Source organism: Apodemus sylvaticus, chromosome 6 (genome assembly GCF_947179515.1).
Source record: "Apodemus sylvaticus chromosome 6, mApoSyl1.1, whole genome shotgun sequence".
NCBI lineage: Eukaryota > Metazoa > Chordata > Mammalia > Rodentia > Muridae > Apodemus > Apodemus sylvaticus.
The window spans coordinates 22420022-22445228 of NC_067477.1; the positions used below are offsets into that span (position 1 = coordinate 22420022).

General features: G+C 47.4%; 1 protein-coding gene across 1 annotated transcript; it reads right to left on the reverse strand.

The window, feature by feature from the left end:
• Nucleotides 1-1711: 1711 nt before the first annotated feature.
• On the reverse strand, nucleotides 1712-15394 carry Psmc1 (proteasome 26S subunit, ATPase 1). Its single transcript, XM_052185256.1, has 11 exons — nucleotides 15321-15394; nucleotides 12937-12990; nucleotides 12128-12224; nucleotides 10754-10878; nucleotides 9942-10127; nucleotides 9629-9757; nucleotides 8684-8780; nucleotides 5857-6046; nucleotides 5025-5176; nucleotides 3856-4010; nucleotides 1712-2014 (listed from the first exon to the last, which is right to left on the reverse strand). The coding sequence occupies exons 1-11, from the start codon at nucleotides 15321-15323 to the stop codon at nucleotides 1880-1882; spliced, it is 1323 nt and encodes a 440-aa protein (XP_052041216.1). The 5' UTR covers nucleotides 15324-15394; the 3' UTR covers nucleotides 1712-1879.
• Nucleotides 15395-25207: the final 9813 nt, after the last annotated feature.

A 25207-nucleotide genomic window follows, 5' to 3' on the forward strand; every position in this document is an offset into this window, starting at 1 on the left:
CTGTGGCTTTCTTCTGATGTTTTGAGACGGGGTGGCCGTGAGTCCTTGCTTCTCCCGCACTTGCCTCCTGGGTGTTAATACTCAATGTATTTTTGTTTATGCTGGGATTTAGACACAGGGCCTTATGCTGCCCTGGGGAGGCTCACCCTTCTATGTACACATTTCTTATATTTTTGGTTGTGAGCCTAGCCTTACTGAGCCATTTCTTCAGCACTATGTACACGTTTCTTACCCTTGGTCTCTGACACTCCAAGCCAGGTGGCATCCTCCAGGCTGAGCTCCAGTGCTGTGCAGCGTCTCATGGAGACCACACCTCTATACAGGCAGACCACCCACTCTGCACAGGCCACTTACGTGTAGGTATCCTTGGGTAGACAGAAACTCTTTTTCATCCCCAAGGTAAAGCCACACCCTAGGCCTGAAACCGTGAGTAACTATAGAGGGTTAGTCAAGGATGCTGTCTAATTCTTACAGTCCAAACAGAGGCAGAAGGAACATTGAGAATGCCAGCCTGACCTCTACAGTAAATAAGCCTGGACTACTCATGAAGCCTGGGCCACATGTGAAGATCTTTATGACAAAAATAAAGTGGGAAGGCTGTCCGGAGGTATCTTGAGTAGGCCCAGCCTGGTCAGGAGACCCTTGGACGGTGAAAGGGAGAGCAGGAAGGGGCTCTCTGGAAGATTAGGAGTTGGAAGACAGGCCCCAGGGCCCAGCCTGCTCTTCCGACTCTGATGGAGGGTAGTGGGGTGCAGGACTCAGCCCCTGTGAGCTGGGGAAAGCCCTCAGTCAGCACTGACCTCAGCCATGGCTACAAGGAGCTGAATTCTGCCAACAGGGACCACCAGGAAACTGGTTTTTCTCCCGAGTATCCAGAAAGGAGCACAGTGTAGCTTTCTGGTCTTTTGACCTATAAACTAATACATTTGTACTTAAGGCATGTTGGCAACAGGAGACGTATATACCTTCTTCCATAGGTCACCTATCTCTTGTGGCTTTAATGAACCATCTGTTAAAAAAGGAAATACCAAGTGCTGAGGTTTATGAACCCAGAACTGAGGCAGGCATGGTTGGGATAGGATTCTTCACCGACTCCTCAGGGCTCTCAGCCTCCTGGGAACATGTACTGCCCAGTGTGGAGCCCCTGCAGAGTCCACAGCAAAGCAGACCCTCCTGAGAAACAGCCACATTAACTTATCTTTACTATTCAAAGACCACTGGCCTTGTGGCTTACCCGAGGCACTGGCTTTGGAAAGAGGAGGTGGGGTTCCTTGTGGTTACCCACAGGCTTCCCCAGTACAGGATGCTCCTGTGTGCTGCAGGGAGGCGTGGGTGTCAGCCACAGAGCAGCTGGGAAAGTACACTTAGCTGATTACCTTGATTACCTTTTGTCAGCCTGACAGAAGCTACAGTCATTTGGGAAGATGGAACTTGGAGAAAATGTCTCCATCAGATTGGCCTATAGGCAAGTCTATGGGATTTTCTTAATGAGTTAGTGGGAGAGCCCAGCCTCCTATGAGTAGTGCCGCCCATAGGCAGGTGGTTCTGCCTAGAAAGCAGGCCAGGAAGTAGATCCCACCACAGCTCCTGCTTCAGCTCCTGTCTCCAGATCCCTGCCGACTTCCCATCATGATGACTGTGAGCTGTAAGATGCAATGAACTCTTCCCCCAACTCCCCGAGCTGTTTTTGGTCTTGGTGTTCTTACAGTAATAGAGAGCAAACCAGGACAATCCTTTATTGGGAGCATAGAGCAGCCCAGCACAGTGGCCAACAGATGGAGACAGCCTGCACAGCACCCTCCACCATACAGGCCTTCTAGCCAAAATTAACTGGGAAGTGATTAACGGGGCACCGTCCATCCCTGACGATGACTATGGACTAGAGATACAGCCCCTCAGGGGTGCCTTCTTGTTTTTTATAAAGAACATTCTCTTTAGATTTTTTGAAGTCTTCATTTGTAACTTTCATTCTGCGTTCCCGCAAGGCCATCAAGCCAGCTTCTGTACAGATTGCCTGAAAGAAAGAACAGTATGAGTTGGGTATGGTGCCACATGCCTTTAATCCCAGGCAAAGGCAGGTCAGCTGCAGAGCGGAGACAGCCAGGGATACAAAGAGAAACCATGTCTAGAAAGAAAAAAAGGAACAGTATGTTCAGACTGAAACACTTATTTTTATCTTAAGGAATTCAGAGAGATATTTTGAAATAAAGTATAAAACAGACTAAACACAAATTGCTCACTTGGGAACAGGTTATTTTTCAAATGTCTCATAATTTCTGAGAATCCAGGCTGCATAGCCCGGGAAGACTCTGAAGGGGTGGACTGGCCGAGGTCTGGGGTGCTGAGCGGTGGCTCAGGCTCTGGGCCTCAGTGAATTTTTGCAGCTTCACTTTCAGTAAAAATACCGTTCTTAGTTTTTTTTAATAAAGTAAATATATTTTTTAAAAGTTTAAGTGCTTTAGTTTTTTTTAATAAAGTAAATATATTTTTAAAAGTTTAAGTGCTTTGCCTGCATGTATGTCTGTGTGAGGGTGTCTGTCCTCTGGAGTTACAGACAGACGGCTGTGAGCAGCCATGTGGGTGCTGGGCATTGAACCTGCATCCTCTGGAAGAGCAGCCAGTGCTCTTAACTCTTAACTCTAGTCCCCTTATTAGAAATATTTCTATGAAACAGAAAAGGTGATAAGCCAGAAGGCAGAGGTGAGTGCACGTGCACTTGGTATGCTTCGAGCTGTGCAGAGGCCCCAGTTTGGTCCTGGCACCATTCGGGCTCACAAGTGTCTGTAACTCAGCTCCAGGAACCTGGCGCCTTCTTGCCTCTGCAGGTAGCTATATTCCCACAGAGTCCCTCGTGAAAATACACACTTACATATAATTAAAAGTTAAAAATTAGAGCCAGGTGGTCCCAGTACTTGGGAGGCAGAAGCCAAGTCTGGGAGTTCAGAGGCCACCCTGGTCTACAGAGCGAGTTCTAGGACATCTAAAGCTATACAAAGCAAGTTCCTGTCTAGAAGAACAAATAAGACAAAACAAAAAATTAAAAATTAAACCTAAAAAAAAATAAACAAGCAAAATAACAAGACTAAAATACTACAATCCTGGCACCAAAAGCTGTTGTGGAAATGGCTACCAGATTGCTTACTTTAAATAGCTCAACCAAAAGGTATGTGTGGAAGACAACAGGAAATGGTTAGCCATTTAAATTTAGGTGATGGGCATGTGGGTAGACATATCCTGGTGATGAAACTTTGCTGAACTCTTGAAAAATGTTAAAAAAAGTTAGTGTAATACAATTAAAAAGTAATTTTCAATAAAAAAGGAAAACTATCCTAAGCTATTTAACCTAGTTCTGTAGGACTGATGCCAATGACCTCAGCGACTAACCAGGGCGCCACGCTGGGGAAGAGCCTGCTCCTGGAAGGAAGGAGCTTGCACCACAGGCATTGCTCACAGGCCTCGATATAAAGAACTGTGGGAAACTATTAACTCACATTTGCAATGAAAGCAACAGGTAAAGCTGAGCAGAGCCCATCGCCACAGCGTGGGAACAAGAGCGCAGAGTGTCGTCTGTCAGGGAAGCCCAGCAGACGCTTCCCTGACAGACGACAAAGTCTGACTTTCCCAAGCAGGTCACCCAGGTCTTGCACAGGAGGTGGTGAAGTTAATGTTAGTAACTGATCCTTGTGGGTTCACAGGGGTGGGGTAATTTACTTTATAAATTAATGCATTAAATGGCTTCAAATAAAAAAGCAAATCTTTCATTTGGATGTATTGAGAGCCACATGATGATTATACAACCAAGCGACTCTTTCTAACAGCCCAGATTTCTAGAGGCAAACCCACCCAGTCCCTTACCTTGATGTCAGCCCCAGAGAGGTCATCCTTTGCCATGATCAAGTCATCCAAGGTCACATCATCAGCCAGTGTCATCCTGCTGGTGTGGATCTGGAAGATGCGCTTCTTGGTCTTTTCATCAGGCAGGGGGAACTCGATCTTTCTGTCGATGCGGCCTGCAGAGACAAAGCTTTCAGCACTCCATCCAGACCCACACTGCCCACTCAGAGCCTTAGTCCACCCCCACAGGGGGTGCTTTGGTCAGATGATGCTATGGGGAGGACACCTGAACCCTAAAAGGTGAGCCTTCATTTCTGTGCTGTGAGTGTCTACATCTGAGCTCACCCCTGCTCTGCTGCCTTCAGGAGTAAACACAGGGACCTTGAATGGTGTTAAGGGCAAGAGCACGCCTTCTAGTGCTACCTGAATGTCATTATGAACTGTGGTTGATGGACGTTTTCTTCAGAGTAAAAAGCAAGTGCTCCAGGGTAAAAAGGAAACTGAGAACTGGGAGGAAAAAATCACAGTGCAGAACTAGAACGAAAAGGTCAAGACAGTGTCAGTCTCCTAGCTGGGATCCACGGAGACAGCCTTGAACTTGGTGTGTGTGTGCGCGAGAGGTGTGTGTGCGGTGTGTGTTGCGTGTGCGGGGTATGTGTGTGCATGCGCATTGCACGTGCTCCTATCACCTTGTCTTTTGAGATCAGTGTCTCTCCGCACTATCTATCTCGACCTCCCCAGTACTAGGGTCACATCCACCTTTTTTTTTCTTTTTTTTTTTTATTCAATAGTTTTTATTTACATTTCAAATGATTTCCCCTTTTCTAGCTCCCCACTCCCCGAAAGTCCCATAAGCCCCCTTCTCTCCCTCTGTCTTCCCACCTACCCCTTCCCACTTCCCCCTTCTGGTTTTGCCAAATACTGCTTCACTGAGTCTTTCCAGAACAAGGGGCCACTCCTCCTTTCTTCTTGTACCTCATTTGATGGATGTGTTAGATGACATTCAGGCCCTTTCGCCCACAGGCAGTTTTCTTTCCTAACTAGGCTGTCTCTCTGATCAAGGTGTTTTCTGGTAAATTCTACTGCATAGCAGTGTTTGCCAGTCTGTGTACTGTTATATAACAATCCCCAATGCACATTTCAAGCACAAACCCATTAATTTTCCATGAGGTAACATAAGCAAATTTGACCTGGTCTGATAAGTGCTGGATCCAAAGTTTCTATTCGGTTTGTGGCCATGATAACTTTTACATCTCCCCTCGAATCAAATCCGTCCAACTGGTTCAACAGTTCCAACATTGTTCGTTGAATCTCTCTCTCACCTCCAGAGTTTGAATCATATCTTTGGAAAAAGAAAACGAAGACCAGTGGTTCTGTTAAAGGACAGGTTCCAACAGCCTGGACTCCGTGCCTGCCTCAGCCTGAGGAGTCCCTCCCCATGACTGCACAACAGTCCAGCACTCCTTGCTTAGGTCAAATGCGCCTCTCAAAGTTTCCATCTAGCACTGATCAAGGGGCAGGGGGAGCGAGCGAGCATGGGCCCTTCTCTCTGCTGTTCTGCTGGAGTACGGAGCAACAACGCATGCTCCTGGAGCAGACACAGCCCTGCACAGACAATGATGCTCGTGCCCTGGTCTTAGATTTTATGGCCCAGAGCAGAGGGGAAACGAGTTTCTACCTTTTTAAACCACCCAGCCTGTAGTGTTGTTTTCAGCAGCACAGATGGACAGACACACTTCTGAACCATATCACTGCACAGCAATTCTGCCTGAAGTTGCCCCATTTTTTGTCTCCCTGTTTGGTCCAACCTTTTCATTGCAAGGCAAAGACTACCATGATTACAGTGCGCCTGCAGAGTCTGGACGGCTCCATGCAAGAGCTCTGACATAACAGGGCTCCAGACACTGCCTGGATGGGTGCTTAAGGCCCTGGGAGGGCAGAGAGCAGACTATCCAGAGGGCCGTGCACAGCCAGGGCCAGTACTGTTTACCTTACACAGTGAACAGTTCAGGGCAACTCTACCTCTTGGTCCCAATGGCGTCGATTTCATCAATGAACACGATGGACGGTGCGTGTTCCTCAGCAACCCGGAAGAGCTCCCGGACGAGTTTGGGCCCGTCTCCTAGGTACTTCTGAATAAGCTCCGAGCCAACCACTCGCAAGAAAGTGGCTGAAGTTTGGTTAGCTACTGCTTTGGCCAATAGAGTTTTACCTATTTTGGGTAAAAAGACAAGAAAGCCATTTAACTGCTCTTAGGAGCACCCCATCCTAATGGATGGACACTAACAACGACAACACAGCGGCAGCTGTCGGCTCCTCTGCTCCCCAATCTAACACAGACTTTGCACTCTTCTAAAAGTCATCATGATAATGTCAGCAACACCTTTACTTGGCTATTTTTTCTCATAAAAAATTATTATATATGTGTGTGTTGTGTCTGTGTAGGGTCGGTGTGCCATGGAGCGCCACAGAGCACCTGTGGAGGACAGAAGACAACCTGGCAGGAACACTGCCCTTCTTTCACCTTCAATGGGTTCTGAAGATCAAACTGAGGTTGCCAGGCTTGTGTGACAGACACCATTGTCATTGAGACATTTTGTGCGCTCTACTTGGTTATTTTCACACTCTGTGCCCAAAGTATCATCCAAAGTAGTGGTCGGAGACCCATCTGGGAGTCGCATACTAGACATCCTGCATACCAGATATTTACATGACAATTCATAACAGTACCAAATTAGTTATGAAGTAGCAACAAAAATAATTTTATGATGGGGGGATCACTACAACATAAGGAACATATTAAAGGGTCACAGCATTAGGAGAACCCGTGATCTGAACAACCACCATATTTACCTATGGAAAGAACCACTCTGCACTAGCAAAACAACGATCTGCTTTTTCTGAAAAGGAGCTTTTTCTTGGATCCACTCAAAGTTGCATATAAAATTAACTTAATGCAACCAGACCTGGTGCTACAGATCTTGAATCCAGAATTTGGGAGGCGGAGGCAGGAGGATTAGAAGCTGAAAGTCATTTTGAACTAGACACTGAATTCAAAGCCAGCCTGGCCTTCATGAGGACCTATATCAAAACCAATGAATGAATGTAATGAATGAACGAACAAATAAAAAGTAATCTGACTTATCCAACCCAGTTTTAAAAAACCAAATAAACTCCCATAGAACTATTAGTGATAAAATATCTTCTGGGAATCCTAGGTTTGACCCTTAGACACAAAGCAGCCTCCAACAGGAGCCACCAAAGGCAGTACTGGGTAGGCAGGCTGTGGGTTGTCAAAACACTGGAAGCAGGACCAGTCAATGGAGCCCACAGACAAGAGCTGGGGAAGATCAGAAGACAACTGAGGCTTGGCACTCCCTTCCCGAGGGAGGCAATTCCTCTCATTTAATTAGTTAATTAATTAGCTAATTAATTCACTGTAGCTGTCTTCAGACACACCAGAAGAAGGCACCAGATCCCATTACAGATCATTTTAAGCCACCATGTTGTTGCTGGGAATTGAACTCAGGACCTCTGAAGAGCAGTCAGTGCTCTTAACCACTGAGCCATCTCTCCAGCCCCTCAAGTAGTGTTTCTAACACTGCTCTATCACTGGTTCTTTCAGTTTGTACGTGTACGTACGTACGTATACACACACACACACACCCCCCAAACATGTTCTCACCCTTGGTTGGCCATGTACACTGAATTCACTTTAGGAGCTCTAACCAACGTTGATGCGCATCCCAGCCCCAGAGACCAGCCTTTAGCACAGGCCAGTTACTCAGAGTACTCAGAGTTTTAAAGTTGGTAAGACCTTGGCCCCTTTGAAAGTAAATGAGGAGCGCTGGGTACTAGCTCAGGATGCAGAGGGAGAGCTAGGGAGTGACAGAGGGCTAAACTTTGTGACACCATGTGGTAACAATGTCCTGCTTGGTCACAGAAGAATGGCAGGTAAAAAGCCTCAGAAGGTAATAGAATTGCTGGGAGACCATCGGGATGGTAAAGACAGGGTAGGGTCTCTTAGGACAAGAAGATCTTAGTGTCTAGGAGCCGCCAAGAAAGCTGCTGGGGTACTTCAAGTGACACAGGGAGTCACTGAACAAGCCTCCCACTGACAGGCCGGTGCACCCAGCACTGCAGTGCCCACACCTCAAGATGCACACTGGTGGGTCAGGACAGTGTTGCAGCTCCAGCCATGGCCAGCTCAACACCAAGACTCTGCGGCCCTGGGCTCACCCAGCGTCTCCATGGCTTTCATTTCTACTGAGATAACACAGAGTGGCTTGTAGCTTCAGGCTTCTGGGGCAAGACACTTCTCAGTCTCTTAATATCTCCCAACACAGGTCAGAAACTCAACGTCAGTTCTCTAAGCAAATGACCACTCCTGTTCTAATCTGCAGGGCAATCAACTGCCAAGCATTGGTATCCACAGCTTAGGACAACTGTCCGACTGTAATGCTAAATGTGTGTTGTGTGTTTATCACCATCCAACAGTACCTACTTAGTGCTACTGCACCAGTAAATGGACCTGACCCAACACCTCAGAATACCTTTGAACGCCATCTCCACACTGGTCTGAGGCTGGGTCAAACGACAGCACTGCAGAGAACTCTCAAGGAGATGTCATTGTATAAGGTCAGCCAAGGTTGAGAATTTGTTTTGTGTGTCCATGGGGTGGTATGGAGGTGGGGGGATGGGGACCAAGCCATGGCTCTGTGCGTGCTAAGCAATATGTCTACCTCTCCCACCCCACCCCAGCTCCAGTTAAGCGAAGGGACTGTGGTGTCTCTATGTTGCCAATGCTGCTGGAGACAGGAGTGCAGTGCTCCAGCGTCACGTGGCGTACCTGTTCCTGGCGGGCCGTAGAGGATGACCCCCTTAGGGGGCTTTATCCCCATCTCTTCATAGTACTCAGGGTGGGTAAGAGGCAGCTCCACAGACTCCTGCAGAGAAGAAACGTGGTAAAAAGCAAAGCTTAGCTGAGGTTATTAGCATTACTTGCCATGAAAATATCGTTTCCCACAAAGGTAGATAGAAATCTCACTCTTCAGAACCTGCACTTGGGGTAGGGCTCGCTGAAGAGGACATGTGTCTCAAGGAGATTTTTGTCTCACTGAGTTTCCTTATCAACTCCCTTTCTAAGCCACACCCAGTTTTCCTTTTCCTTTTCAGAAGTCAGCCTTGAGCAACACTTTAGCTATTCTGGACCAAAATAAAAAAATAAGGAAGCTAAAACTATTTTTGAGTGCGCACGCGCGCACACGCACACGCACACGCACGCACGCACGCACACACACACACACACACACACACACACACACACACACACACACACACACGGTGTGCTTAGTTCCAGCTGAGAGGTCAGTGCGGAGATCTTCCACAGTTCTGCCTGACCTCCCTACAGATGAAGGGCGGGGAGTGGGCAGGCACATAGGTACTGGAAACAACCACACCTCCCAGGATCCAGGACCACTTAGGGACAGGGACCATAGCCTAGGCCCTAGCACTGTATGCTATATAAGTACACAACAGCAAAGTTAGCACAGCTGGGAACATCACATTATCACCTGATACTGAGTCAACATTAACTATGTAAAGTGTGAAAATACTACAGGACCATCACATAGTTTAGTGTGGTTTTCAGTTCCTAACAGTTCTGAGCACATAAAGATCCACAGCGGGAATTGCTCAATAAAGAAAACAAACATGCACCTCAACCCCAAAGCATCCAAACAGGACAGCTGTAAGAAACCAGAATTCTGCACACCCGACCTGGTCCCCACCACACCTTAATTTCCTGGATCTGGTTGTCCAGTCCCCCAATATCTGCGTAGGTTTCCTGGGGGGCCTTTTCCACCTTCATCACCGTGACCAGGGGATCTGTGTCATCCATTAGCACCCCTATCACAGCATGCACCTGCAATGCATCAAGTCCTAACATGTGATCATGAGTTTTGTCAGTCGTTTATAGCAAACAGTACCAGTACCAGTTTCTTGCCCCCAATTCTGTGATTGCTTTGGTGACCCACTTCCAGCACAAGGAGCCAGGTCTGAGGCGAAGAACAGACTCTTGTGGGTTTCCTTAAAGACCAGCAACTCACCTTGTGGTTGAGCAGGACTGAACAGCCTGGTTCCAGCAGATCCTTGTCTACAAATGACAGGATGCTGACGTAGTGCTCTGAGCCCACAGACGTGGACACAATGGCGTGATTATCATCAATGATCTCTTCCAAAGTTCCCACAGACATGGGGGTCCCCCTGAGATCATCCACTTTTGATCTTTCCTCCTAGTAACAGCCAAGGAGAAAAAGCAGATTAGACCGTAAGGCAGATGATGCTTTTACAAAGCACCTGCCGCATCTGCCTCGTGACAAAACAGAAAATGCTTTCTTTTTCATTCATTCAATTTCTGTGTATGTGTGTCTGAGCATGCAAAGACCAGAGAATAACCTGCAGGGTGTGTGTACTCCTGGCTATCTGAGGAACTCCTGGGTGGTCGTCCAATCTCTGCCTCTTGTCTGGCTGACGGGTGCCAGGGTGACAGATGTGCGCCTCATCTGGAGCTTTACCTTTTTCTTTTTGTTTGTTTTTGTTTGAGACAGGGTTTCTCTGTGTAGCTCTGGCTGTCCTAGAACTCACTCTGTAGACCAGACTGGCCTCGAACTCAGAAATCCGCCTGCCTCTGCCTCCCAGAGTGCTGGGATTACAGGCGTATGCCACCACACCCAGCCTGGATCTTTACCTTTTCATACTAGGTTGCCAGGATGCAGTCAGTACTTACCTGCTGTGTCCTCTCCCTGGCTTTAAAAGCTAGCCAGTCAGAAGTCTGCACAGGTCCACCCATTTGACGACAGGATGAGATTCTCAACAGAACTCACTCAGTAAAGAAGACTACAGCGCCTTCTCTACTCACCTCTTGCTTTTCTTCTAATGGCTTCATCTGTTCCTGATTTCTAATGAATTCTTCCTCCATGAGAAGATAGTCTTTTATTCTCTCTAGCTTCAGTAATTTCAGGCGGCACTGGGTGTGGGGTGTTACTGTAATAAAAAATTAAAAGAGGCTTTAGACATTTGAAAAATTTATAATAAAGTTTTACTTTATGTTCATCAGAAAGCCATTAAAAAACTTTTAAGTTCAGGGCTGGCAAGATGGCTCAATGGCTGAAGAGCTTGCTGCCAAGGCTGAAGACCTGAGTTCTAGCCCCCGACCCCTGTGGAAGAAGGACGGAATGAGTCCTGCAAGTTGTGCTTTGACCCCCACATGCTCACAATGTACCTGAGGGAGCGTGCATGGGCTCCACCCACACACACACACAGATGAGTAACTGTGCTAAGGGGGCCGAAGAGATGGCTTAGCACAGGAGCATTAGCTGCTCTTCCAAGGACTTGGGCTCAGTTCTTAGTGCTCACACGGCTGCTCAGAACCATGTGCTTGGCAGGTAAAACATTCATATACATAAAATAATTCTTGAAAAAGAAAAAACTAGTAAAAAAACTTTAGTTCAGACATATCAGACATATCCACACGTTAATAGAGTGATACAGCACTTTACAGCATGGAAGGGACTGAGACTGGATCCATGGTTTACACTCCATCTCCACTGTGGCGCATTAATCCCAGCACTCGGGAAGCTGCCGCAAGAGACCACAAACCCAGGGACAGCCTGGACCACAAACCCAGACGCTGCCTCACAACAAACAGGGCCGTCAAGACAAAGGTTCTGTGAGTAGAGGACTTGCTGTGCAAGCCCATGATCTAAGCTCCATCTTAGAACAGTGCCAGGAGAGAACCGGCTCCCAAGAGCGGCCCTCCAGCCTTAACACTCACACTGAAGCATGTGTGTGCCCTCAACAACAACAACAACAACAACAACAGCAACAACAAAACAACAACAAAAGAAATAAATGACTTACATGTTTAATACCTCAGAGGGGCTAGCTATTTAGAGACAGTGACTAGTATGTCTGTCTGTCTGTCTGTCTGTCTGTCTGTCTATCTTTCTTTTTTGAGAAAGGTCTCTCTGTGCAGCCCTGGCTGGTCTGGGATCCAGTGGCTTGCGTGCTGGGATTACAGGCACTGAGAATGGTGAGCAGGCAGCAGACTCATGTAACACTGTATTCTGAGACAAAATGTGACTTCCCTGCCAACCCAGTAGAGGGCTACACGCGGGTTGATAAGTAGAATGGGGTTCTAGGCTGAGCTAGCTTGACTGCCGTCCTCCTACTCCATGCTATAAGCAGAGTCCTTTCCCTGGGGGCTGGGGGACAGCAGAAGAGCAGGCGTTACCCAGTGGCAGTTTGCTGGCAGCATCTGGTCCCTTCGTTTTCTTCTTCTTTTTCCCCACTCTAGTTGGAACAGGGGGTTCATATTTCTTTTTCTTGTCCTTCCGGTTTTAGCATTGTAGGAGACAGAATGGAAACCAGAAAAAGAACATTTATGTTTGTATCAAAACCATATCTATTCCTAAGGGTACAGATGTTCTCATCTCTTAGGATATTTAAAATAACTATCCCCTTTATTTTTTTTTATTAAAATACAATTACATTATTTCCTTCTTCCCTTTCATCCCTACCTCACACCGATGGCCTCTTTTTGATTATGGCTTTACACACACACACACACACACACACACACACACACACACACACACACACCTTGCTCACTCTGCAAAATGACCACCTTTTAAAAAGCAGACCTCATATTCCTGTTCTCTTAGTAAGACCAAACTACAGCAAGTAAATATAATCTCTTTAGAGAGAAGGCAGTGACTTAGATTTTTTTAATAAGTAGCCAGAGGTCATAATTGATTTATTTGCCAAGTTTGGTTGGGTGAGGCACTTCTCATGCCTCGGTAAGTTAAACACTTACAGGTGATCTACTTTAAAACTTCTACAATGTTCATGCTTAAAAAATATCATTAACTCAGGGCAATAAGCTCTTTAAACTTATTTAAAACTGAAGCAGGCTCCATCTGTATACAAAGTTGCTGAAATAACTATACATCACTTTGCTTCTTAAAGTGTGTGGTGTTATGAAGAACTTGCCGAGCCCTAAGGCAGTTTCTATGGCAAGATCAGATCTTGCTTATTATTTACCTTGTCATCCTTCTTGCCACCCCCAGGACCATGGCCGCCACTCTGACTTTGACCCTGGGGAATAAAAAGACAGACACACATGAATTCAGAATATGATCACTTCAAAAGAACACCCTCTGGAACTCTGACTCTAAAACACGAGCACACCCCACTGTAGTATGTGGACACCAAGTGAGTACCTGGCAGCCCAGGTGTGCATTTACTATGGGGACATTACTTGCCTTAGAACCAAGATCCACTCAGTGATGACAAGCCAGTAAGAGAGCTGGCTGTCAGAACGCACCCTCAACCAGGGGGTTCAGACCTGCCATTTTCTAATATACACTACGTCCTGGACTACGAAAGCTGTCTCGTCACACATATTCCATGGCCGTCTACTCTCTCTAGAAGTCCACAGGACACAGAAGACGACTTTTTTCTTTTTGGTTTTTTGAAACAGGGTTTCTCTGTAGCCCTGGCTGACTTGGAAATTACTCTGTAGACCAGGCTAGCCTCGAACTCAGAAATCCACCTGCCTCTGCATCCCAAGTGATGGGATTAAAGGCATGAGCCATCACTGCCTTACTTCACGGAAGACTTTCAACAGCAACCTACCAAGCTCCTATCCTGATAGCCTGGGATCTGGAAAGACTTCCTTTCCAATCTGAAAAGCTATCATCTTAAAATGCATGAAAAGCTCACCAGGCTTTCTGTTTTTAAAACAACGCTTAACACAGGACAATGAATTAAATTTAAATTCCTGTGGAAAAATACGTGGTTTAGTGCAAGTGTGGTCTATGTGCCTGCATGCCAGGGCACCCATGAGGAAGCCAGCAGACAACTTCCAGGGATTCTTTCCTTCTGCCTTGTAGGTCCGGGAGATAAAACTCAAGTGGTCAGGCTTAAAGGCAAGTGCCAGCTCATCTGCCCAATGGTGGAGTTGAAACAGGAGTTAACGGTGGTTACAGATTCACCACCCTAGGGAGGCACCTCGTACTACAACGCTGGCCGCTTCAGTAGCAGGACAAAACCACATCAGAAATGATGCCAAGCATATTCGGCCCTATGCAAGGCTCTTAAAACTGTGTTTTACTCTGAAAATACTTGAGAGCTGAAGAGAGATTCCGGGAGACACAGTTGGTTGTGCTAGAATAGGATGTGCCAGTTAGAGCCTTTAACAACCTGTTACTTCCTTGCTTGTGGTTGGCACAGCCAATGTCTGGGACGTGTTTGTTTCAGGTTCCAATTGTGTGCTAGCTATTTTTCCTTCACTACCGTTAATTCAGCACAATCCCAAGATAGGTTTCAGACCTATTCAGAGCTGGAGTTACAGATGGTTAAGGAGCCTCCTGGCATGGGTGCTGGGAACCAAACTTGAGTTCTCTGAAAGCGCAGAAAGTGCTCTTTACCCGAGCCATTTGATTCTTAAAGGCCCCCTAATATACAGACAGATAAAAGGACCAGAGAGGTTAACGGACTTGTATACTGTCACAAAGCTTGTTAGCTAGAAATCACACTAAGTTCTGCTGTGTAGCAAACCCAGAGAATTTCTCAACTGCTCTAGAAAAGAGAATATGTGTCCCACCAATGGCCACTTACTGCAATCAGTTTCCTCATTAAAATGAGGACATTAATCATAATCTTCGGGGTTTTTCTAAGAAATAAGGACAACTCTGGGAAAATGAGGGGCGCATGTTTGGAATACTTTTCAAACTCATCACAGGTCTTTTGTGAGTTCTGCCCTTCACCCACACTCAGACGCACCGGCCTAGCAGCTCATGATTCAGGCGGACTTCGGGGCTGCCTCCTCTTGCATTTTCTGACCCTCTGCCCTGCCCTGGTCTCACTCAGTTATCAGCACGGATATAAAAACCTTAATTTTAGGCCTCTACTCAGATTTCACATCCAAGAAGGGTCCTTGGCGGATACGCTATCAAAACAGCCACCTTCTCACAACACAGCCACATATTAATGATCTGGCCCGGCCCTGCTCCCTGACGTGTTCATTGTCTCCCTCCTCTAGAATGGGAGCGCTTCCACGGAGGAAGCGACCTCAACCGTGCTCGCCCGGGTCCCTCAGTGCCTACATCTGAATCCGGCCCAGCAAACCAAACCCGAGAGCGCTGAGCCGTGGGCGGATAAACACCACGCTGGTCCTGCGGCTCAGCCGCTGTCCCCAGCGCCGGCCGGGCTCACCCGCTCGGCTTTAGCCCTGCAGCGCCTACTCGACCGGTTCACGGCAGGTCTCTCCCCGGGCGCCGTGCGTCCTGCCCGCGTCCGCCCGAGGAGTGCGAATCGCTCTGGCCCCGCGGGCCGCGATGAACCCGAACGGCGCATCGCCTCGTCCTCCCGCCTTGGGGCGCTTCGGTGGCCACGACTACTGGCCGAAACCCTTAGTCACTCACCATCTTCGTTCAGTCGTCCAAGTCGCCACCACCGGAAGTGAATCCACCAACGCGACCCCGTCAGAACGGAAGTGACTTTAAAAAAAAAAAGACAGACTACGGAAGCCCTTCGGGACCAACTTCCTCACGGGCGAAGTTGAGCACGAAGGGTTTATTTCAGTGGTTTGGTACAAGGATTGGTTAAACATGTGGGCAAAACTTAAAATAGTTTACTTGAGGGAATTCAAGCTGGCTGCTGTTGGGCTTTTGTCAGTAACTTAAGACAATGATCGTGGATGTTAAAGACTTAGGGAAAATTTGAAAATTTAAAACATTTAAAAGCATGCAAGATTATAATTGGGAAAGAAGTATTTGTGCCAAGCAGGAATGACACTTGGGACTGAGAAACTGATACATAGAATTTATGTTCTTCTTTAGCTTCTGGAATTTCCCAGCTCTCTTGAGAATATTTCTTTGCCTAAAGTCATCTAAATTTGTGCCTTTTTTTTCCTTCCTACAAGGGACTGACCATGATGGCTAATACTGTGTTAAAATTACTCTTGAGGAGCTGTAGAGATGTCTCAGTAGGGAAGAGCAGGGGACCCACATGGCGGCCTGCAATCATCCAGGGCACCTGTAAGCATGTGGTGTGCAAACTCATACGTGTCAACATAGATAAAGTAATTAAAAATTTTTAAAAAGATAGGACGCTGAAAGTCAAGAGAGTCCAAATGACACCGGGAGGGACATAAACCTTGTTTGGGGCTCCTGGCAGGTGTTCCACATTGTTATTAATTAGTGTTATTAGTGTTAACGATAAGTTTTTTTAGGTTGTCAGTGTAAGTACTCCTTTTTTTTTTTAAAGACTTGTTTGTTTGTATTTATTTATTTTGTGTATAAGTACACTGCTGTTGTCTTCAGACACACCAGAAGAGGACATCAGATCCCATTACAGATGGTTCTGAGTTATCATGTGAATGCTGGGATTTGAACTCAGGACCTCTGGAAGAACAGTCAGTGCTCTTAACTTCTGAGCCATCTCTCCAGCCCCAATGTCCTATTTGTAAGTGAGAGTTTGAGGGATAGGAAATCTGACTCTCTAATTAACAGCTACTTTGAACAAAAGTTTGTTAAACAGCCCCCGGGGCTGGCTACTTTGAAGACTCCGTAGACTGAAAAAACTGTACGCAATCACAGTGGATTACCTCAGCTGTTTCAAACACTCTGTATCAGACTTTTTGCTATCACCTCAACGAATGCCAGAAGCCCCTGCAATCATTTCTTCCTTAGCCTCTCATTTCTCGTCGGCAGACAGAAGCTGTTGTGTTGTAAGGTTTAAGAGGCAAGGTGATTGGTGCCAATGCAAACCATCACCAGTGCACAGGTGTGCTGTGATTATCCGAATCTCTTTCTCTTGCTCTATATAGAGGCTGCCCCAAGCTTGCTCAGGGAGTTGGCAGGAGGACGCTGGCTCCCTGGATGTTGTAACATGAGGCTCAACAAAAGTCTCCCATTGGTCTTGTGTTGCCTGCTTTGGTGGTAAAGGAAGGAAGTGAAATTTACGCTTGGGAGGCTGGTAACACAGCAGCAGATGCAGCAGAGTGGAGAACTGCCAACAGCACAAGAGTGGGTAGAGGCATGAGGACTGTGAGTTGGAGGCCAGCCTGGTCTACGTAGCAAGTCCCAGGCTAGCCAGGGCTACATAGCCTCTGTCTCAGAGGCAAAAAAATTACAAGTGGGAAGGTTTAAAGGGCTCTGGTCTGTACTAAATGCGGCATACTACAAGGCCGGCATTGCCTGGGATGCCTAGGAATGTGACCCTGATATGACTGAAAAGACAGAAGGCTCCCTAAGAGGCTGGCACACACATCACCAATGCTTAAAACTCACCTTCTAGCTGGGTGGTGGTGGCGCACGCCTTTAATCCCAGCACTTGGGAGGCAGAGGCAGGCAGATTTCTGAGTTCGAGGCCAGCCAGCCTGGTATACACAGAGAAACCCTATCTCGAAAACCAAAAAAAAAAAAAAAAAAAAAAAAAAAAAACAAACAATAAGACTTACCTTCTGTGGGATGCACAACAGGCAGAAGCGCCTCAGTCCCGTGATTTTTAAATCTGCTTTCTACCTCGCACAGCCCCAGCAGGAACTCTCCCTCTTTTCCACCCGCACCCTCTATCTCCCCAAGCACCCGGAGAGACTTCGCCAGCTCAGCCTGCTTTCACCTGCCTGCCGTGGAGCAAACGCACATTTTTTTTTCCCATTTTTTGGATTTTTTTTTTTTCCCGAGACAGGGTTGGTTACTCTGTGTAGCCTTGGCTGTCCTGGAACTCACTCTGTAGAGCAGGTTGGCCTCGAACTCAGAAATCCACCTGCCTCTGCTTCCCAGAATGCTGGGTTTACAGTACAGGCGTGCGACATCACCACCTGACTGGGTTTTTTTTTTTTTTTACTTTAAAAAAAAATTTTTTTTTTGGTTCTATTATTTTCTATTTCTTGGATCCTCTTGGGAGAGGTGGTGTGGGCACTGATTCTGCCAAGGAGAAGCTGCAAGCTTTAGAAGTTAGGGGTGGGGATAAGGAAAGGGGGAGGGGGAGGGGAAGGAGAAGGTGGGCAGAAAGGGGGGTGGGTGGAGATAATGAATAGTCACACATGATGGTTACAATGAGAATATCTTGGCTAATGTCAGCACAATGAGACCCAAGCCAGACGAAGCCTCCCCTCCCCCACACCTCCCCTCCCCCATGTCTGTGGTCATCTTGTGGCTTTGCCTGTGCCCCAGGTCAGTGTGTGTGCCACTTCGGTCAATGATGCCACAGCTCAGACCACTAGTTCTCACTGTGACATCCACGCAGCAGCCATTCACCACTCACCAGGCTCTCCCGCGGGGGCTGGGAACACTGTAACCAGCAGGCAGGGGGGGGGGTGTGCTGGGAAACACTGTAACCAGCAGGCACCCTGGGGCTGGGAAACACTGTAACCAGCAGGCACTGGGGGGTGGGGGGGGGAGGGCCTGGGAAACACTGTAACCAGCAGGCAGGGGGGGGGGCTGGGAAACACTGTAACCAGCAGGCGGGAGGGGGGGGAGGGGGTGGTGGTGCTGGGAAACACTGTAACCAGCAGGCACCCTGGGGCTGGGAAACACTGTAACCAGCAGGCAGGGGGGGGGGGAGGTGCTGGGAAACACTGTAACCAGCAGGCACCCTGGGGCTGGGAAACACTGTAACCAGCAGGCACTGGGGGGTGGGGGGGGGAGGGCCTGGGAAACACTGTAACCAGCAGGCAGGGGGGGGGGGCTGGGAAACACTGTAACCAGCAGGCGGGAGGGGGGGGGAGGGGGTGGTGGTGCTGGGAAACACTGTAACCAGCAGGCACCCTGGGGCTGGGAAACACTGTAACCAGCAGGCAGGGGGGGGGGGAGGTGCTGGGAAACACTGTAACCAGCAGGCACCCTGGGGCTGGGAAACACTGTAACCAGCAGGCACTGGGGGGTGGGGGGGGGGAGGGCCTGGGAAACACTGTAACCAGCAGGCAGGGGGGGGGCTGGGAAACACTGTAACCAGCAGGCGGGAGGGGGGGGGAGGGGGTGGTGGTGCTGGGAAACACTGTAACCAGCAGGCACCCTGGGGCTGGGAAACACTGTAACCAGCAGGCACTGGGGGGTGGGGGGGAGGGCCTGGGAAACACTGTAACCAGCAGGCAGAAAACAAAGTTTCCCTGATGAAGTCTATAATAAGCAGGTAAATAAATTGTATGATATGATGCATGCCATATGATAATAGATATGAGAGGGGAAGTTAAACAGGATAAAGACTGTGCAGCTATGGTGGGGTGGGTTCTGATGTTAGACGGTGGGTGTTAGTCGAAGCCACTGGAATGTCTTCTCAGAGGCTACTTTTTCTTCACTTGAGTCTCAAACCTAGAGCCTCATAAATGTCGGAAAAGCATCCTACATTACCTCAGTGTGTAAACTGTGTGTTTCAGAAAGTTAGTCAAAAGGATTTCAACTTTTAACCATAATGATTAATAGTGAAAGAAATAGATGCTCTTATATGCATTTAAATATCACATAATGTATGCAGGTACCTCAATACCATATACTATTCATTACATGGATGTCTATAAGCCTTATGCTTTTAAATGAACATATCTTAACATGTGTGTGTGGGCATGTCTGCAGATGTGCGCCTGTCACTGCATGCATGTGTAAGTCAGAGGACAGCTTCTGGGCTTGGTCCTGCCTTCCACCCTGCTCTTATTGTTTCTGTGGCTGCATAGCATGCTCCAGGCTAGCCTGTGTGCTTCTGGTGCACTCTCCTGCCTCCGATCTCACTGTAAGTGTGTGAGATTGCCCACAAGAGGCAGCTTGTCTGGAAGGAGTCTGGGGTAATTTTAATATTCATGTTATATGCTTGGATTAAAGCATTTTGATTTTTTTTAATTAAATGAACTTCTTTAAATGTGTTTTGGGCATCAGTTTTCTAATTAAAGGAACTTTTAATTTTTTTACTTAAATGAACTTAAATGTGTTACTTGAGATGATAATCTGGCCCCCAAAGTAAACCTCAGCTTCAGAGCCCTGGCTACGCTGCTGTCTGCTTGTGTTTGTGGGGCAAAGACTATTTTTCTCCTTGCCTGACAGGTGCATGCAGTTCAGATACTTACCAGCAGAGGGTGGAATGAAACCAAATACCACCTCAGGTTTGGCGAGTGTTCCTTCCAAGAGATTCAGTTTAGTTTATATTTCTTCCAGGCAGATGCTTGGTTTTCAGAGTCTTCTTTACAGCCGGGCTTGCTTGTCTGAGAGCGACTCTCAGCAGCCTGGCTTGTTTACTCTTGGGAAGAACTGGCTTAGAGAATCAATTATGCTTTCTGGTGCTGGGTGGCACGGTGCACACTTTTAATCCCAACACTCGAGAGGCAGGTGGATTTCTGAGTTCGCAGCTAGCCAGGTCTACAGAACTAATTCCAAGACAGTCAGGACTATAGGGCTACACAAATGAAACCCTGTCTAAAAACCAAATCAAATCAAATCAAACCAAAACCCAACAATAATACTAATTTCTGGAGTCTTCTCTGCTCCTGGGCTGCAAGGGTCCCTGGGATTTCTCTCTACTAGCGTTGGGGCTGGCCCATTCATTCGCACTTTGGTCCTTTTAGTGCAGAGCCCGGTGTTTGCCCTCTGTGGAGTTCTGACTCCTTACTTGGGTCCTGATTTTGGAGTCGCCCCTTCCTCACCCTTCTGTCCTGGTTCAGGCACTTCCCACCAGGACATCTCATGCTGGATAGGTCAACACTTCCCAAATTCTGTGGTCACTGTATCCCGATATCACTGCATTCCCCCATCGGCATTCTCTCTGGAATCTTCAAATCAGGCAACTGGAGCAGCCTTGCAGAGGGAATGACTTTGCGCTTAGCAGTTTTGCTAAGCATAGACAGTCAGCCTTCTCCACGGCCTCTTAAACAGGGTTGGGGGCATCTCAGATTAGAGCAGACTTCCATTCTCTCTACACTGTTTGTCAAAACAAAACAAAACAAACAAACAAACAAACAAAAGACCTTTAATTTTCAGCTAGCAGAACCCAGGTTCATTAAAAAAAATAAATTAATGTAAGAGAAAAAAGAGATTCTAAGTCAGCCGTTCTTCTACCATGCTGAGATCACCTGAGTTAGTATGGTGTATTGCTGTAAGTATTTTCCTTTCAATTGTAAAAAAATGATTGTTGTGACTGCACTATATAGTTTATAGTATAGCATAACCCTCCCTTTGACAGAGACAGATCTCATTATATAGTCCAAGGTGGCCTTATGCTCACAATTTAACTGCCTAGGTATAGAATTACAGGTGTGCACTACCACACCCATTCTCTCTGTCTGTCTGTCTCAGTCTCTCTTTGACTGTCTGTCTGTCTGTCTCTGACTCTCTGTCTCTCTCTCTCTGACTCTCTGACTTTGTCTCTCTCTGACTCTGTCTCTGTCTCTCTGTCTCTGTCTTTTTGACTGTCTGTCTCTGTCTCTGTCTCTCTCTTTCTGACTCTCTTTCTCTTCTCTCTCTCTCTCTCTCTCTCTCTCTCCATATTGGTGTGTGTGTGTGTGTTGTTTTGTAGGTCGAAGGTCAACACCAGGTGTTGTTTCTCAATGGCTCTCGGCCTTGCTTTTCTGAGGCAGGGTCTCCCTGACACTGTAGTTCACTGGATCAGTTAGACGCACTGCTTAGGAAGCCTCCTGCCTCAGACTCCCAGCACTGGGACTCCAGCTCTATGGCTGCATTTTGCACAGATGCCAGAGTTCAAAGTCATGTTCTCCTGCTTGTGGGGCAAGCTCATGAGCCACTGAGCCTTCTCCCCAGCTCCATTTCCTCTTTTTAGCTGAAGTATCATATTATCATAAATAGCTCCTCCGGGTTATTAACTATATTTTGAAAGCACGATTTCCTGATAATCCCGTCTCACTGTAAGAAAGGTGAAAGTTGTCAAAACCAATATGGAATATTTGTGTCATCTCTAACAGAAGGAAGGTGAACAGGTCCAGGAAGTTATGAGAGAAGCATCTTAGGTGTGGTGGCCTCATAGACAGTCACCATGGCAAAACAAGGACAGTCGCCTAGCACCTGTCTGCCCAGCCTCAGCCAGTTGCCCCATTATGACCCCATGACCAAGGACCACTGCTTCAAAATACACACTGTAAGAGACTTCTCTCCCTCCCATGGCACTCCCCTGTGGCAGCCTCTTCAAATCCACCACGGCACACAGAGCATTTCACTTTTGTGCTTGGGTATTCCCAGAGAGAACTGGGTATCCTGTAGAGACTCACACTCTGGCTTTGAAAACGATGGACATTTAAACGATGGACACGTTGGAAGCCTCCTTCCCGCCAAACACTATGGGAGGTATGGAGGGAACCAACCAGTGTCCCCATCTCACAGAGCTGGCCTTCCGCCAGTGAAGAGACTTCCCATTAAGTGCCATTCTGCCTGTTGGGGTGTAGCCTAAGATATGAGACCTGTGTTTATTTAATATTTTGGAACATTCACAATGTAGAAGAAAGGCCTCTGTGCCAGGAAGGTAGGAGCTAAAGCCCCGGCTTTAGGCCACATCCTCTGCCTCCATGCCTTCATCTTGAACGTGGCTATAAAATAGTTGTTCTGTCAATTAAATGAGAGAAAAGGACTCGGCACAAATTGACTGTTATCATTACTGGAGTGAGCACACAAAGTCTCTGTGCCCACAGTTAGTGATTCCCGTACAATAAATTCCTAGAAATAGAACGAACGGGCCAAAATGAGTGCAGACATGTTCTGTGCTGCGCATTAGGAAGGCTGGGGCGTGCTGTGGTCCGGTGCAGGAGCCTGACGCGCTGCCTCTTGTCCTGATGCTGCCCCTCCCCCCACGTCTAGCTGCAGTCTGCAGCTCTTCCCAGGGTCCCCTCCCCTCTCCCTGTCCCCCTCTGCTTTTCCTCTCGTCCCACCTTCCCCCTCCACCTGTGTCCTTGTGAGGGGCTCTTGCGGAGTCACTCTCTCTCCTGGCTTCAGCCTGTTTCCTATCCATTTTCTTTGTCATTTAGGCACATCGTGTGGCCAATAATGCACAAAAATAAATACACAAAACGAAAATGAATGTCGTATACACATACTCCCCTCATGTCTGCCCACAGGCAGCCATCATACAGACAGGATATAAAAGATTCTCGGCATTCTAGAAACGCCCTCAGGCTCTTCCAGTCTATGCCATCTATGAACTGCCTTGGTTTTCACCATCTAGAAATTCACAGGCTTGACTTGCATGATGCACACATTTTGAAGTGTAGCTATTTTCATTTAATAATCTGAGATTTCCCTGGGTCATTACATGCACCATGTCAAAGTTGAACCCTTTAACAGTCTCATTAGCAGCATTCAAGGTGTGTGGTGTGTGTGTGTGTGTTCTGCGACTGTATCTAAGACCCTTGCTATCAGCTAAGCTGTATTTTATATCATCAACCTTCAGTAATTGATTGGGGTGGGACTGACTAGACTAGACTAGACTTCCAGCCCCACCCCAGTCTGTTTCTCCATCCTCGGGGACTGTCATGTAGGCTGTGTCATTGACCAGGTCATGCGCACTCTCAGTCACATGCTTTCATAACTGTGTGCATGTGTGGTGGACATGCTGGTCACAGCCTTCAGAGACAGTTTTCCAAAGCAGCTGAACACTGTTACCGGCTCGCCAGCAGCATAGAGCCTCTCCAGCATGTGGCGCTGGCTGTGTCTCAGGCACCCCAGGGGCATGCAGTGGTGTCCCATGCGGTCCTCGTGTGCAACCTTTATGGCTTCTTCTGCTAAGCACTTGCTGGAAGGCTGTATTTATTTTTTAAAAATATAGCGGCTGTACAGCTTATTGTCCACAAAATTCACAAAATTAATTATGGTCAACAAAATTAAGTGTTGAGTTCAACACATTTCAGAGGAAATATAGGTGCGTAACACTGCTATCCCCACAAATTTAACATCGTCATCATAGTGAAACTTAAAGGAAGAGGCTGGGGCAACAGCCTTGTGGGTAAGAGAACAGCTCACAAATGTGACGACCTGAGTTTGGCTCTCGGCACCCATGCCAGACACTGAACTCGGACACCTGTAAATCAAGCACTGCGGATGTTGGGTGGAGGCAGGAGGATCACTGGGGCTTGCTGGATGCCAGTCTAGCTTGAGGGTCTGTGAGAGAGCCCATCTCAAAGCAACCAGAGGGAAAGCGACAGAGCAGGACACTTGATGTTCTTCTCTGGAGACACAGGTGTGCACATTCTTACACATGTATGCACACACCATACATGCGCATCACACACAGAGAGTCACAGACATACACAGACACACAGAGATACACACAGGCAGTCAGAGATACACACAGACAGGGATACAGATATACATATAGACACAAACACATACACAGACACACAGATACACAAATACATACAGACACACACACAGACAGAGATACACAAATACACACACACACACACACACACCTTAAAGGAAAACTAGACCTAGGAGAGAGGAAGGGTGCACATAGAGATCGAAAGCTCTGAATTGCTTGGCCTGTTTGCTGTCCCACGAGTGAGACTCAAGGCGAATCAGCCTTAGGTACAGGGATTCCCTTGAGAAAGAGGGCTGGCACCGTGTCCCCTGAGAGCACAGACCAGCGTGTGTGTCAGATGCCGGGGCACGAGAGGTACTGGTGGGAACTCAAGTGAGGGACTCCCAGGGACAGAGAGCCTGTTCCCTGTCCCCCACAGTCCCAACCATACATGACAGCCCACAGTGTCAGTGGGAGGGGTAGCAGCTGCAGGCTCCTGCACACCTGTCACTTGTCGCGGACAAGCAGAAGCCACCAAAGCAGCTGCTGGAGACTTTTATGGATCCCAAAGAAGGGATTTTGTTTCGACCCTGACGGGGATGACTGAGAGGCTGACCCTGGGGAAGGGTCTGGTAGGGGTCATGAGAGGTCATTCACAGAGGATCTCGATTATATCTACCCACACTACCTCTTCTCCTTCTTGGAATCCTATCCCGACATGTTGTCCTCTACCTTCATGCTTTCTCCTTTTTTATGAAATGACCCGCTGAGTCCAATAGGTGTTTGCCTCATGTGCATGAGAGCGGGGGCCATTCACTAGTGCATGGGGAATCTATTATGTGTGTACATGGGTACCACCATGCACATATGAAGGTCAGAGGACAACGACAACCCTCTAGAGTTGATTCTCTCTTTCCACTGTGGACTCAACCCATTAAGACATCTTGTTGTCCTTTAAATTATAAATTATGAAATTAGCTTGCAAATTTACCTTAGTGGGTTTCTATAGGTATGCATATATATATATATGTATATGCATATCTATATATGTATACACACATATAATACACGAATATGCATA

Excerpts from the sequence above, each read along its gene's own strand:
- Psmc1 (XM_052185256.1), bottom strand. Across the intron at positions 8,781-9,628 it reads ACCAGATCCAGGAAATTAAG|GAGTCTGTGGAGCTGCCTCT; the intron begins GTGTGGTGGGGA and ends TCTTCTCTGCAG. Across the intron at positions 4,011-5,024 it reads TCCAGCACTTATCAGACCAG|GCCGCATCGACAGAAAGATC; the intron begins GTCAAATTTGCT and ends TTGTCTCTGCAG.